The sequence below is a fragment of the Mustela putorius genome, unplaced genomic scaffold, assembly GCF_011764305.1.
Source record: "Mustela putorius furo isolate JIRA1106 unplaced genomic scaffold, ASM1176430v1.1 tig00003962_pilon_pilon_pilon, whole genome shotgun sequence".
Classification (NCBI taxonomy): domain Eukaryota; kingdom Metazoa; phylum Chordata; class Mammalia; order Carnivora; family Mustelidae; genus Mustela; species Mustela putorius.
The window spans coordinates 15315594-15331147 of NW_025422106.1; the positions used below are offsets into that span (position 1 = coordinate 15315594).

The 15554-nt window shown below is 39.6% G+C and overlaps 1 protein-coding gene and 1 pseudogene across 8 annotated transcripts in view; both read right to left on the minus strand.

Annotated features, from left to right (window-relative positions):
• ACACA (acetyl-CoA carboxylase alpha) overlaps positions 1-15554 on the minus strand; it is a 283911-nt gene that overhangs the window by 213118 nt on the left and 55239 nt on the right. For 5 of the 8 annotated variants that reach the window (XM_004747175.3, XM_004747176.3, XM_004747174.3 and 2 more), the window contains exons 2-3: positions 9849-9895; positions 5936-6188 (exon numbers count right to left, since the gene is read on the minus strand). In XM_004747175.3, the coding sequence (XP_004747232.1) occupies positions 5936-6188; positions 9849-9895 (300 nt within the window). The remainder of the gene's footprint in view (positions 1-5935; positions 6189-9848; positions 9896-15554) is intronic. The other 3 variants (XM_004747178.3, XM_004747177.3, XM_004747179.3) reach the window with 1 other exon arrangement.
• On the minus strand, positions 10387-11885 carry LOC101685949 (annotated as a pseudogene).

The following is a 15554-nucleotide window of genomic DNA, read 5'->3' on the forward strand; positions in this document are numbered from 1 at the left end:
ATGACCTTCTCTGTCTACTCACTTCTGAGGCACCATGGCAACTGGGAACCTCAGAATATCAAGGAAGGAGCATTGAGAGGAAAGGGGTTGGAAAGCTGCTGGGGGAAGGGAGAAAGCTCAGGAAAGCTGAATGAGAAATGTGAAGAAAGCCAAACCATAAGAACACTCACAGGCCCAACTACAAGCAAAGCTATAATATAAACTCAAAACTAGAACCAAAGGCCTGGAGATAGATGAGCCAAAGATAGGAAGGAAAAATAAAATTTCCTACCTTCTCAATAATGGTTATTCTTAACATCTAAATTATAACACTGACACTATATGTGTACTATAATTAAAGCCTTTCAAATTTCAAATTCAAAACTAAATATCTAAGTTTTAAATGCTAAAAAAGACTTGAAAAGGTTTTTCCTGTCAAAAAATTTTACCTTATGAGAGCATTTCTTCATAATAAATAATATCATATTACATAGTATGGCACATTTTACTTTTCCAAAAGCTTCTGCAGATATTATTTAACTTCACCTCTATTATTGGATTTAAACAGAATCACTTCAAACTCAGGAGTTTAAAGTGAGAGACTAAAATGGAAAGAGAATTTCTTGCCAGGTTAGAAACATACACAGCTAAAACTAAAAAGCTTTGTCTTTCATAGCTTTTGATCAAATCACACTGTAATTTATAATGTCCACTTTAATTTTGATTATAAAAATCATTAAAATATCATTTGTGCAAGACTACATTGCTTTGCTATAAGTGCTATAACTATAAAAAATGCAAAGTGGTAAATTATCCTTTACTTTTGCTTCCATTTCTCTCTATACCACCAAACTCTTACCAGTAGCTATATACTTTCATGATTTCCTTTTAAACAAATGGCTAGGCACTGTCACAAAAAAAAAAAAAAAAAAAAAAAAAGAGGGGGCGTGGCAATACAATATTGGGAAATTTAAGAGACAGAATACACCCTTGTGGTCTTAGATTGGATACTGTTTGGATAAACCAGCATTTTGGAGTCAACTGCAGAAACTGGAATATGGTGTGTATAGTAAAAGAGATGAAAATTTATTGAAATTGAAAATTGGGAATTATTGACCCCAAAAAAGCACAGATTATAAAACAGTGTATACAGGATGATCCCATTTCAGTAGAAAGAGATGCATATTTTTATTATATGCATATATATATTATATGCATCTATATATGCATAGAAAAGGATCCAGAAGATTAAACAATGGTATTAGCAGGAGTAATTTCTGGGTGGGGGATATACAAAGCTTTATTTTTGCCTTCTTGTGTTTTGTTTCTAGGGTTTTTTTTACTGCTTCTCTCTTTTTTTAAAATAAAGATGTTATTTATTTATTTGGCAGAAAGATCACAAGTAGGCAGAGAAGCAGGCAGAGAGGGAGAGAAGGAAGCGGGATCCCTGTTGAGCAGAGAGCCCAATGCGGGGCTTGATCCCAGGAACCTGAGATCACAACCTGAGCCAAAGGCAGAGGCTCAACCCACTGAGCCACCCAGTCGCCCCTTTTTACTGCTTCTTTAATAAAGCAGTATTTAGAAATATATTTTCTTTTTTTTTTTAAGATTTTATTTATTTATTTGACAAACAGAGATCACAACTAGGCAGAGAGCAGGCAGAGAGAGGGGGAAGCAGGCTCCCTGCTGAGCAGAGAGCCCGATGCGGGGCTCGATTCCAGGACCCTGAGATCATGACCTGAGCCAAAGGCAGAGACTTAACCCACTGAGCCACCCAGGCGCCCCTAGAAATATATTTTCTAATTTCAATATTTTCTGACTTCTTTATCTTTAAGGATTTTATTTATTAATTTTATTAGAGAGAGAGAGAGAGAGCCTGCATGCAAGCAGAGGGAGGGGCAAAGGGAAAGGGAAGAGAGAGAATCCCAAGCAGACCCTGCACTGAGCAGAGCTCAACAAGGGGCTTGATCTCACAACCCTGAAATCATGACCTCAGCTGAAACCAGGAGTCGGATGCTTAACTGACTGAACTCCCCCAGGCACCCCTAACTTCTCTTTTTAATAAGGTTAACAATTAGAGGAAAACCACTCAAAGAGAACAAAAGCGCATCTACTACACCCAAGGTTCCAGTTTAGCATCGTGACTGACAGTATGGGCTCTGACTGGATTCAGTACACAGTTAGCTGTGTGACCCTGGGCATATGATTTAACCTGTGTTTCAGTTCCCCATCCATAAATTGTGGAGAATGGCAGTACATTATTCAGCTCATGAGGTTGTTGTAAAAATTAAGTATGGTACTCCACATAAAGAAGAGCAGGCATCTAGCATACAGTAAAGCACTTGATGAACTTATCAATTATTACTATTATTATTCTAATTAGTCACTGAGAAAACAAGATTGCCATTTCTCACAGATAATGTGAAAAATAAGATAGGATGTAGCAGCAATACATCAGCTTTCTCTCTCACTATTCTTGTCCCCTAAATTTCTAAATTCCCTTCTTAATCCAAAGGGAGCAAAAGCTGAAAGCCTCTCACAGATCCTCTCAGAATCTCACCTCATTGCTATTTCCTCCGGATGAAGGTCGATACAGCTCTATAGGTTTTTAAATGCCAGTATAATTAAATGTACAGTGTTCTATTAGTTTGGGGTGTACAGTGACTCAATAATTCCATTCATTATTCAGTGCTGATCACAGTAAGTATATTCTTAATTTCCTTCACCTATTACACCCATCCCCCCACCCACCTCCCTCTGTGTTTTTTTTAAAAGTCTATGACCAGGGGATACCTGGGTGGTTCAGACAGTTAAGCGTCCAACTCTTGATCTCACCCCAAGGCACCCCATGCTACTTGGTTTTAGATGACCTCTAGTAAACACCTCTTAGGAATGCACCAGCCCCTTTAATCTACAAGGTCTGTAAAAGATTAGATTATTCATTCAGGAAGGTAATCTTGAACTCAACCAATCTCTAACTCTGGGTTCAAAGAGTGAAAAAGAATATCTTAACCAGTATCCTCATTTTCACAGATGTGGAAAATGAGTCCAAAGAGGTAATTTTTATGAATTATCTGTAGTCACATATCTAATTGGTGGCAGATGCAAGAATAGAGATCTCTCCAATATCAAGTGAATCTGACTCAATTTAAATTAACCCCAAGGATACTACATCCACAAATGACTTAGAAATGGATCAGTGGAAAACATGTGTTCTATTTTGGAACATTTGGTAGCTGAGAAGCAGGCGCAAACTCCTCCCCAGGCCACTGAACACACTTCAATCCACTGCTTCTCCATGAGCTATTGGCATGAGTTTTGCAACAGTAGTGATAGCAAGAAAATTCTCAGGCACTCATACCATAGACCACACAGTCTTTGCAATAAGAAACATTGACTTTGAGAACAACTTGGCAACTACAGGCTGCCTTGCAAATCATTGGCTGAGTTTCCTATAATGGTGTTTATGTCACCATTGCCAAACACAATTTCCTAATCCAATGAATGGACAGTATGTTTCACATGGTCTCAGACTGGACAAATTTCTCAAGCTGCTGTGTGACTTTAAGGATTTAGATTTAACCCAGTCTTTCTCAACAGGGACATTATGACATTTTGAGGACAACTCTTGGCTATGTGAGATTATCTAGCATACTGAAGAAGGTTTAGAATCATCGGTCCTCTGTCCTTCAAATGCAAGTGAACAGGAGTAGACCTCCCTCATCCGTGGTTCCTCACATTCCAAGGTTTAATTTACCCACAGTCAACCGCTGTCCAGAAGCAGATGACCCTTCCCCTGACACAGCATGAGAAGGTCAACAGTAGCCTAAAGCTATGTGACAATGCCTACATCATTCGCCTTACTTCATCTCATCACCTAGGCATTTTGTCCTCTCACATCCTCACATGACTGATAAGATTGATGAGAAGGGTGAAATTGGTATAATGTGATTTTTGAGAGAGAGAAATTACATTCACATAACATTACAGCCTATTGTAACTGTTCTATTTTACTATTAGTTATTATTGTTAATCTTTTAACTATGCCTAACTTACAAATTAAACTTTAACATAGGGGGGCACCTGCCTGGGTGGCTCAGTGGGTTGGGCCGCTGCCTTCGGCTCGGGTCATGATCTCAGGGTCCTGGGATGGAGCCCCTCATCGGGCTCTCTGCTCAGCAGGGAGCCTGCTTCCTCATCTCTCTCTGCCTGCCTCTCATCTGCCTGCTTATCATCTCTCTCTGTCAAATAAATAAATAAAATCTTAAAAAAATAATAATAAACTTTAACATAGGTATATACGTGTAGGGAAAAAACATAGTATATGTAGTATTCAGAACTACCTGCAGTTTCAGGCATCCACTGGGGTCTTGGAATGGATCCCCTGTAGTTCCACCAGTCACAACCTTCACACATTTACAAAGACCTCAAAGGGTAAGATATCACCACTAGTACTAGCCTTCAGGTCAACCATTAAGTGAACTATAAAGTTATAAGAAATATTTACATAAAGACTTGACCTCTAAAAAAAGACTTGACCTTTTTTATCTGCCACTAAATACTGCCCTCTATTCCCCTTTGAGCCCAGAGATTAGATAAAATCCTTCATTCATCAACTCCTGAAAACCAACTTTGTCTGAAATAGCTAAATAATTAAGACACGTTTGTTGTTAGGGAAATAGAGTAGAAAAGTTACTGAAATGGAATCAGGGCACCTGACTTTGAATTTCAGTTTTCTGGCTATTCACTCTTAGGCAAGTTATTGCCCCTCTTTAAGCCTTAGTTCTCTCATCTACTTGAAGAAAAGCTATTACATTATTTCTCTGGTTCATTGCAGTTCTAGGAATCTATGACATAAAACATAATTAACTGGCTTAACTCTTTTCTTCTCACCTCCACATAGCTAAAAGGGGTGACCACCAACTTACTACCTCATCGTTCAGAAGCAAGGACCCCAAAGTCCCAGGAGAGTCACATTCAGCCAGAGCCAGTGTGGGATTTTACTATACAGTCTATATCTTGAATATATTAAAAGAAGCTTAATTATTTTATGATCCATCAATAATAGAAGCACCGAGATAATAACACCAACAGCCACTCTAATTAATGTTTATCTCTGCCAGAACTATCATCTCAACCCTGGCTGTATATTAGAATGATCTGGATAGTTTTAAAAAAAAAGAAAAGGCCCCAGCTCCAAATCAAGCCAATATCAAATGATTCAGAACCTTTGGAGATGGCGCTCATTTCTTAAGGCCCCACCAAGTGATTATGACATACAGTGAAAACCAAGAACCATTAATCCAGGCCCTTTATTTCAAGAAATGCAAAGCAAATGACCAAAGGTCAATATATCCCATACTGTTTGTATAATCAAACATCAATAAATAAGAATAATCCAGTGTTAATATTTACTGACATTCTCAATTACATGTAAAGAATTCCATTTTTAGAGAAAAAGGACAGGTCTATAATCACCCTTTGCTCCTGCCACAGGTTGTTATTGAGGACTGACCCTGCCAGAAATAGAATATATCTTTTTGACATGATAAAGCACTTCAAAGATAGATTACTATAAATTTGCCCAATCCTGCAAAAAGTCCTATCACTCATTAAGATAGTTATGACATTAGTCAAAGTAGTACAGAAACCAAATTCCTCAACCTCTCACTGACTAGATGTCACTAAAAGACCAAGTATGTAGAATGAACAGGAAAAAGCTGAGAGGAACGTTTAGGAAAAGACACTTTGAAAACTGCACTTCCAAAAAAAAGAAAGAGAGAAAGAAAAGAAAACTGCACTTCATACAAAGTACATTTATTCATCAAAGCTTCAAGTCCAGTGATGCAGGAAAAGGTGGCACAATCTTGGCTAAAATTATGCTTGCTCTTTCCAGAACAGAATCAGTGAAACCAAAAGGTCATGTTAGATAAAGAAAGCATTAAATTTGTCTTACCTCATGTGTAAAGCCAAGCCGTCCTGTAGGCTGGAGATCCCCAAATCAGAGAGTGTATCTGAGCCAACAGAAGCTGGTGATAGAGAGCCCTCCTTCTCCTCCAGCAGATCCAGCTTCACCAGGCTGCTAATTTCATCCTCTGAGTTATCTTCAGACACAGAACCAATTATGAATCGGGAATGCTGGTTCAGCTCCATAGGTTTGCCCAAGGGGGATGGTTCATCCATTATTCCTTCAAAATGAGCTCTCAGAGCTATGAGGAAAATGAGGGAGAAAAGCAGGTTATGGATAATAACCTATATCAAAGGACAACCATAGATTATACCTAATGTACTACAGCTGGCACTTGGAAGCAATGTGTAGTTTGAGAACTAGTTTCTTTGGCTATTCTATTTCACAGCTTCTGTTTTCTACAAGGAAGGAAAATACAGATCATGATAACCATGCCTAAAAAAAAATTAAAATTAGCTTCCTCTTCCTCAAAGGAATCTCTCTCAAAAAACTATAAGCCAAAGGGCACCTGGGTGGTTCAGTCATTAAGCATCTGCCTTTAGATCAGGTCATGATTCTGGGGTCCTGGGATTGAGTCCCGCATTGGGCTCCCTGCTCGGCGGGAAGCCAGCTTCTCCCTCTCCAACTCCCCCTGCTTTTGTTCCCTCTTTCACTGTCTCTCTCTCTGTCAAATAAATAAAATCTAAAAAAAACAAAACAAAACTGTAAGCCATTCCCAATCTCTTTATCAATTTGGTAATGTCCAAAAAATAATTATGATCAAGGGAAAGACCTCTGCAGTAGGTGAAATCTGATACTGTGACTGATACTCATCTGATACTCATGATACTGTGACTTCAGTTGTCAGTACTGGGGAGAATGCAGGAAAAGATTTCCAGAGAGTCACGGTCATTTCAGACTAGGTATTTAGAGTCAACTATATAACTATCACCTCATTCCAACAGTACACTGACAGGTTGTGAAGTCTACAGAAGTGTATTTTTATGTAAATATATACACATAAAATATACTGACATTGATACATATGCCGACATTGAGATATACATATATATATGTGTGTGCTTTAAATTAAACTCCAGATAGGTTTTTGATGTTGTTGTTAGGATTTTATTTATTTATTTGACAGACAGAGATCACAAGCAGGCAGAGAGAGAGAGGGAAGCAGGCTCCCCACTGAGCAGAGAGCCCGACACGGGGCTCAATCCCAGATAGGTATTTTTTTAATAGAAAAAGAAAATCTTTGTCCTGTTAAAAATTCACCCAATAACGTCTGCTCTTGGCCCTAATGTGCTGACATCGATAAGGAGAAAATGAATGTACTATCAAATTCAAGATCTCTACTTAAAATAAGGGAGCAGTCTCAGTAAGTATTAGTTTTCTAGGTATAGGGCCTTATTAGTCAGAATTAAATATTTTGGGGCGCCTGGGTGGTTCAGTGGGTTAAGCCTCTGCCTTCGGCTCAGGTCATGATCCCAGGGTCCTGGGATCAAGCCCCCACATCAGGCTCTCTGCTCAGCAAGGAGGCTGTTTCCCCCCACCCCTGCTTGTCTCTCTGCCTACTTATAATCTCTGTCTGCCAAATAAATAAATAAATAATCTTAAAAAAAAAAAAACCAGAATTAAATATTTCCAACTATTAGCAAACTAATTAACAAAGACCAGAACAGTGCAAAGTCTATAAGAACAATAAAAAACAAAGCTAAAAGAAATAATATTTATTCTGTCATTCAAAAAATCCTATTAAGAAAACTCTTTAGAAATACATGTCAACTTAGTATTGAACCTCTTGCAGCCTAGCAACTTTAATTTAGAAAGCAATATTCCCAATACTGATTTCAAGGCGCTGTAAGAGATGGTGTATCAATAGACAATAAATTTATATTAATAAATAAAGTACAAGAGTAGGTAAAAAGCAGTGTTCTTTGACACTAGATAACAAAACATCAAGATTTTAAATGTATGGGAAATCACCATTAAACATGTTAAAATAATAAGTGCACCACTCTTATGCTATTTGTGGATCAGAGCTTATTCATATACAAAGAAAAACAGTATAAATGATAGAGCAGTAGTTCTCAGAAAGTGTAGTTTCCAGACCAGCAGCATTAGCCCCAGCATCACCAGGGAACCTCTTTAAAGTACAGATTCTGTACTTTAAAGTCTCTGCCTTCGGCTCCGGTCATAATCTCAGGATCCTGGGATCAAGCCCCACATCGGGCTCTCTGCTCAGCAAGGAGCCTGCTTCCCCCTCTCTCTCTGCCTGCCTCTCTTCCTACTTGTGATCTGTCAAATAAATAAATAAATAAATAAAATAAAAAGTACAGATTCTTGGGTCTTACCACAGAGCAACTAACCATATCAGAACCTACAGGTTGGGACCCAGTAATCTATATTTTAACAAGTCCTAAAACTCTGAGAACCACTCTGCTAGAAGAATAAAAGAATAATAACAAATTGCCAGGAATGTTTAAAAAAAAAAATTACTTCTAGGTATTTCCCAAGAGTGAGTTAGAGATTACTTCTGTTAACTTTTATTTTAAAAAAGTAGAATCAAATATAAAAATAGCATGCAACAGGAAAAACTTGACATCTAAATTTACTATACATTCCTCCCTTGGAATATTAGGTTTCTTTAAAATAATTTTTAAATGTCTCCAAATTTTATTAAGATAGTCACTTCCAGAAAGCAAAAAGAAAACCAATCATTTAAAAAGAGAAAAAAAGGGAGGAAATAAAAAGGGAGAGAAGGACAAAGTGAGGGAAGGAAGGAGGTAAAATTCTAACAGAGCACTCTGAAGACCACCATCAAAAGGTACAGCAAAAAAAAAGTCTACTTCTTTCACATTTTAGATCAGTAAATAATCAAATTAAAAAAATAATAATAAGAGAAGACTCCCATTTTCTCCCACCCCCCACAGAATACCAAATTCCATCTCTACTAACACAGAAGATAATGGTTGCCTTCTTTACAGGAGAAATAAAGCATTCAGGGGCATGTTCTAGTTTATAGTCTGAACTGAAATTGGGTGACTACACAAAAAAATAAAATTCATGAGAAAAGAGTAATTCTCTCGGAGAAAGACAACTATCATATGATCTCCCTGATATGAGGAAGTGGAGATGCAACGTGGAGGGTTAGGGGGGTAGGAGAAGAATAAATGAAACAAGATGGGATCGGGAGGGAGACAAACCTAAGTGCCTCTTAATCTCACAAAACAAACTGAGGGTTGCTGGGGGGAGGGGCATCGAGAGAGGGAGGTGGGGTTATGGACATTGGGGAGGGTACGTGCTATGGTGAGTGCTGTGAAGTGTGTAAACCTGGCAACTCACACACCTGTACCCCTGGGGATAAAAATACATTATATGTTTATTTAAAAAAAAAATTCTCTGATTCCATGGGAGAAGAAGAAATGATTAATAAATAAATGAGAGGCTCCATAAAGTCAACCTCAAATTTTTCTTTCCTAGCTAAGAAGAACATGAAGGCAGCCTTCCTTCAAGTGCTGCAAAGATCAGAAGCAGCTCAGTTGTCAGCAGCTTGAGAGCTTATCTACCAACCAGCAAATCTACTGAATGGTATCTTTGGGCACAAGCTTGCAAAGCACCAGAAAAGAGAGGTCATCTATGGAAAATCACTGAGTAGCTCTCCAGACACTCTAGAAGCTAATCTACAGCCTGTCCCATTTCCATTGATTCTAGTCCTGAATTAAAGAGAAAAGGGGTTGGAATACTACCACTGTCAGACCATTCACTTCAGACTACCCAACCCCCCAAACCTGCCTATGTTTTTTTTTTGTAGAAGGCAACTTTTAGCATGAATGCCTATGGTTTAATATTTTAGCACATGAACATAAAATTTTTATCATACTGTAAACATGAAAGAATATTATTTGTAACTGACCTCTTATAATTCTTACTGTCTGAGCAGATATCCACCTCCAAAAAGAACTAGGGAAAAAGAGAGAGAGTTGAACTGTTTGTTTTAAGAAACCCAAATTTTAGCAATTCCTGTTTTGCTCAGAATACAAAACTGATAGTACTCAAAGTATCATTTTTCTGATCAAATCTATTATTTAACTTGAAGCATAAAGTTCAGTTGTTTCACTATTTATTCAAATCTATAAATCAAAAGCATTACATAAGGACTTTGTTTTCATGGGAATGTTAAACAATAATCCAAGCTTACCATTTCACAAGGTGCCTTTTCCAACTGCGTACTTCGGTGAACATATTCCAACCCTATGATATCCAACATTTCATCAAAAAAGAGGCAGTGGGGGGGCACCTGGGTGGCTCAGTGGGTTAAAGCCTCTGCCTTCAGCTCGGGTCATGATCCTGGGGTCCTGGGATTGAGCCCCACATCGGGCTCTCTGCAGAGCAGGAAGCCTGCTTCTCCCCTCTCTGCCTGCCTCCCTGCCTACTTGTGATCTCTGTCTGTCAAATAAATAAATAAAAATCTTTAAAAAAAAAAAAAAAAGAGGCAGCGGGGAGAAGAGAACCACTAGATCCCTTGGAACTTAGACTCTGATTACATTTCTAAATGGATATACCCACATAGAAGGTTGGAAACCAGGAAGGGGATAGATCTTGCCATAAAATTAAACTAAAAACTAAATCTAAATCCCTTTAGATCCCTAAAACTCTAAAGGATCAAGAAGTCTCTAGCTACTTCCCAAATCCTAGGTTTCCTTCCATGCCCAACAATTTAAATGTATCCAGGGTAAAAATTCTCAACTTCACTTATGTATAACAATCACCTGTGGAGCTATTTATTTATTTTTAATTTGTTATGTTACATTAGTTTCAGGTCTGTGGAGCTTTTTTTTTTGGTGGGGGGTGATCAGGCAATTTATTTATGATGGCAGCTAGAAGACTCCACGTTTAGTAGCGTGGGTGAGATAAGGGCTGAGCCCATGCCTTCTGCTTCTCCTTGGGATTCCTGGGAGCAAACTTCTCCTGCAGTTTCTTCCACATTTCTTTATTCATTTCCTTAAACTCTTCCAAGATGTCTGTGGACAGGATTGGCCTGTACTCTGGGGACAGGCCAGTGAGGCTCATGTCTTTGGGGTGAGGGTTCTTATATCTGTAATAGTTTGAATGGAGTCATGCTAAGCTCTCATACCTCTGATCACAGGCCTCAGGCTCTACAATCTTGAGTACCCTTTCCCTCCGGAAAGGCCTGTGCTACTCCTGACTGTTTGGTCTCCTCCACTGGCCATTCCTCACAGAGTTTTAGGAAATGCTGGCAGGCGCTGGCCTCCATTTTGGATCACCCCATGGTGCTTTTTAAAAACATGTATGTCTAAACTCTCCCCCAGATCTACTGAATCAGAATCACTGCTGGAGGCCCAGAGATCTGAATATTAAGTTCCACAGTTGACTGACACTGATATATATGCAGGCTTGAGAACCACTGGTACAGGATGGAAAAGAAATCTGGAACTTCTAAGAGAAGACTTCAAATGAATTGGATTAGGGACAGGGCAGACATGTTAACTGGGGAAACAGGATTTACCCAATTATGTAGTTTAAGCTAATATTATCCTTAAATACAACTGTGGTAGGGAAGGCGGGGGTGAGAAGAGGAAGTAGTTTTGATCAGATGCAAACAAGGTGCAGTGGAGCTGGAGTTAAACCCTAGGACTCAAGATCAAATTCTGACTTTGCCAAATATTGGCAGTGCAAACTTGAGTGAGTCACTTAACATCTCTGATTCTCGTCATCTGTAAAAATAAATAGGTTATATGCTACCTTAGGGGACTGCTGTGAAGCTGAAGAGTATATGAAAGTATTCTGTAAACTATGTACTAGACCAGTGTTTTTCAAACTATGGGTTACCACCAAGCAGAATACTAAGAAATACATTTAGAAGGTTGTAACCAACATTTTAAAAATGAAGGGGCGGGCGCCTGGGTGGCTCAGTGGTTGAGCCAATGCCTTCGGCTCGGGTCATGATCTCAGGGTCCTGGGATCGAGTCCCCCATCGGGCTCTCTGCTCGACGGGGGGCCTGCTTCCTCCTCTCTCTCTCTCTGCCTGCCTCTCTGCCTACTTGTGATCTCTCTCTGTCAAATAAATAAATAAGATCTTTAAAATAAATAAATAAATAATAAAAATGAAGGGGCGCCTGGCAGGCTCAGTCAGTACAACATGCCACTCTTGATGTTGGGGTTGATAATTCAAGCCTGGCATTAAGAAAATTTACTTTTAAAAAAGTCATTAGGGGGGTGCCTGGGTGGCTCAGTTGGTTGGACTGCCTTTGGCTCAGGTCATGATCCTGGGGTCCCGGGATCGAGTCCCACATCGGGCTCCCAGCTCCATGGGCAGTCTGCTTCTCCCTCTGACCTTCTCCTCGCTCATGTTCTCTCTCACTGTCTCTCTCTCAAATAAATAAATAAAATCTTAAAAAAAAAAAATGTCATTAGGGACGCCTGGGTGGCTCAGTTGGTTAAGCAGCTGCCTTCAGCTCAGGTCATGATCTCAGCGTCCTGGGATCGAGTCCCACATCGGGCTCCTTGCTCAGCAGGGAGCCTGCTTCTCCCTCTGCCTCTGCTTGCCATTCTGTCTGCCTGTGCTCGCTCTCTCCCCCTCTCTCTCTCTGATAAATAAATAAAATCTTTAAAAAATAAATAAATAAAATAAAATAAAATAAAAAAATAAAAAAGTCATTAAAGGGCGCCTGGGTGGCTCAGTGGGTTAAGCCTCTGCCTTCGGCTCAGGTCATGATCTCTGGGTCCTTGGGTCAAGTCCCATGTTGGACTCTTTGCTCAGCAGGGAGCCTGCTTCCCCCTCTCCCTGCCCTGCCTGCCTCTCTGCCTACTTGTGATCTCTCTGTTAAAAAGTCATTAAAAATGAAATAGAACAGGGGACACCTGGGTGGCTCAGTCAGTTAAGCGTCTGCCTTCAGCTCATGATCTTGCTTCTCCCTCTAGTCCTCCCCACTGCTGGTGATCTCTCTCTCTCTCTCAAAAATAAATAAAATCTTCTAAAAAACTGAAATAGAACAGAAGATGTTAAGAGTACACTGTACTTTATACGGACGAATATTGTTTTTTGAATTTTTGTATCAGTTATATGTACATCAAAAAAGTCTTAGAGCCGGGGCGCCTGGTGGCTCAGTGGATCAAGCGGCTGCCTTCAGCTCAGGTCATGATCTCAATGTCCTGGGATCAAGCCCCGCATCGGGCTCCTTGCTCAGTGGGGAGCCTGTTTCTCTCTCTCTCTCTGTCAAATAAATAAATAAAAATCTTTAAAAAAAAAAAAAAAGGTCTTAGAGCCACAATGAATTCTTGCTCTCTTGGCCCCTCCACTTTATGCTCTCATTAGAGAGCAAACACAGTGACTTAATACCTAGACCAATGGTTCTAAAACTTTCTTAGGTCAAGACACTATTAGAAATCTGTGAGCTCTCGGGGCGCCTGGGTGGCTCAGTGGGTTGAGCCTCTGCCTTCGGCTCAGGTCATGATCTCAGGGTCCTGGGATCAAGCCCCACATCGGGCTCTCTGCTCAGCGGACAGCCTGCTTCCTCCTCTCTCTCTGCCTGCCTCTCTGCCTACTTGTGATCTCTCTCTCTATCAATAAATAAATAACAATTAAAAAAAATTATGTATAGAAATCTGTGAGCTCTCTGCTCAGCAGGGAGCCTGCTTCCCTCTCTCGCTCTCTGCCTGCTTCTCTGCCTACTTGTGATGTCTGTCAAATAAATAAATAAAATCTTAAAAAAAAATCTGATAAAAGTATGGACTTTTTCCTGACAAAAATGCACCCTCACACAAAATTCTGCTTGCATACAAGTTTAGGACCCCTAAAGTCTCGCCATGAATCAGGTTAAGATCCTTCTATCTCTAGAAAGAAGACAAAGAATCAAGATGATTTCTGGGGGAGGGTCATATAGTTCCTGTCTTACCATCTCCAAAAGAAGGCCTTTCCCCAGAGTGGTAGTACATTCTGCTTATCCAAATAAAACTTTTCTTCATTAGATCAAATTGTCAAATTCTCCTTCATTTTAAAAAAAAGTGTTTAAAACGTTCTTGAACTTTGTTAGAAACTCCAGTCTATCTGCAGAAGGCTCCCAAACTATACCCTATGTGCCTGAAAATGAAATAAAGCTAATTATAGCTAATGTACTTATTTAAGAGTCAGCTTGCATTTCACCCAGGGATATTCCTCTAAATAAAACAGAACAGATTTTACCAAACTTATTTAAGATGTTTCCCTTGAACTCAAGTGACGTCATCTTCCAAGTGATTCTAATAAAGAGGCATCAATCCCAGGACCCTGATAAAAACATCCATAGCCACTGATAAAAACCACTGATAAAAACATAGCCAAGCTGGGGACACCCGGGTAGCTCAGTCAGTTAAACATCTAACTTCGGCTCACGTCATGATCCCAGGGTCTTGGGATCAAGTCCCACAGTCCCACATCAGGCTCCTTGCTCAGTGGGGAGCCTGTTTCTCCCTCTGCCTGCCTGCTTCTCCCTCTGCTTGTGGGCTCTCTGTCTCTGACAAATAAATAAATCTGGAGAAAAAAAAAAAGTATCCAAGATGAGACATGTCCTTACCTTTTAATTCATAGTAACTTCATTTAAATTCCTTCAAAAACAATCACTCAATTTGCCTTTTTCATTTTTGTCATTTTACTGATGAACTTTTAAATGGATTTTAGTATTAATTCAATAACCATGAGAGATTTTTTAAAACTACATGTTATTTTCCTACAAGTTTTAAATTTTAAAGATTTTATTTATTTATTTACTTAGAGAGAGTGTATGCATACAGAAACATACAGGTCCCTGAGCTGGAGAAGGGGTGGAAGGGGAGAGAGAGGGAAAAGAATCTCAAGCAGACTCCAAGCTGAGCACAGAGCCCACCTCCGGGCTCAATCCCACGACCCTAAGATCGTGACCTGAGCCAAAGCCAAGACTCAGATGCCTAACCAACTGAACCACCCAGGTGCCCCAAGTTTTAAACCTTAAAACAACAAGTACTTGAGTCTCTAAGTGAGATGGCTGATGTATACTAAAGGATAAAACAGATTTGGTCCCTAGCAAAAATACTATAGATACCTAAAGATACAGACAATAATAGTAGTATAATAATTGCTTCGTGTAGAAACCCAAAATAGAGGGCGCCTGGGTAGCTCTGTTGTTAAGCGTATGTCTTCAGCTTAGGTCATGATCCCAGGGTCCCGGAATCCAGCCCCGCATCAGGCTCCGTGCTCCGTGAAGAGCCTGTTTCTCCCTCTCCCACTCCCCTTGCTTGTGTTACCTCTCTCGCTGTCTCTCTGTCAAATAAATAAATACAATCTTTAAAAAAAAAAAAAAGATAAAAGAAAATGAAAAGAAACACAAAAAAGAAAGATACTTTATCCAAACTTGGAGGTAGTAATGGTGAGGACAAGGATCATGGAAGGTTTCCCAGAGCGGGAACACATTAATGATGATGAAGAACTGGGATATAAAAAAGGACAGAAAGGAGCACTCCATGCAGAAGGAGCCATCAAATAAACATCCAGATGGTAGAATACAAAGACTTATGAGGAATACCAGACCTGAATGGCTTCAAGAGTTAGAGGTAATTTCCTTCAAGAGCCAGCTGGAGACTTTTT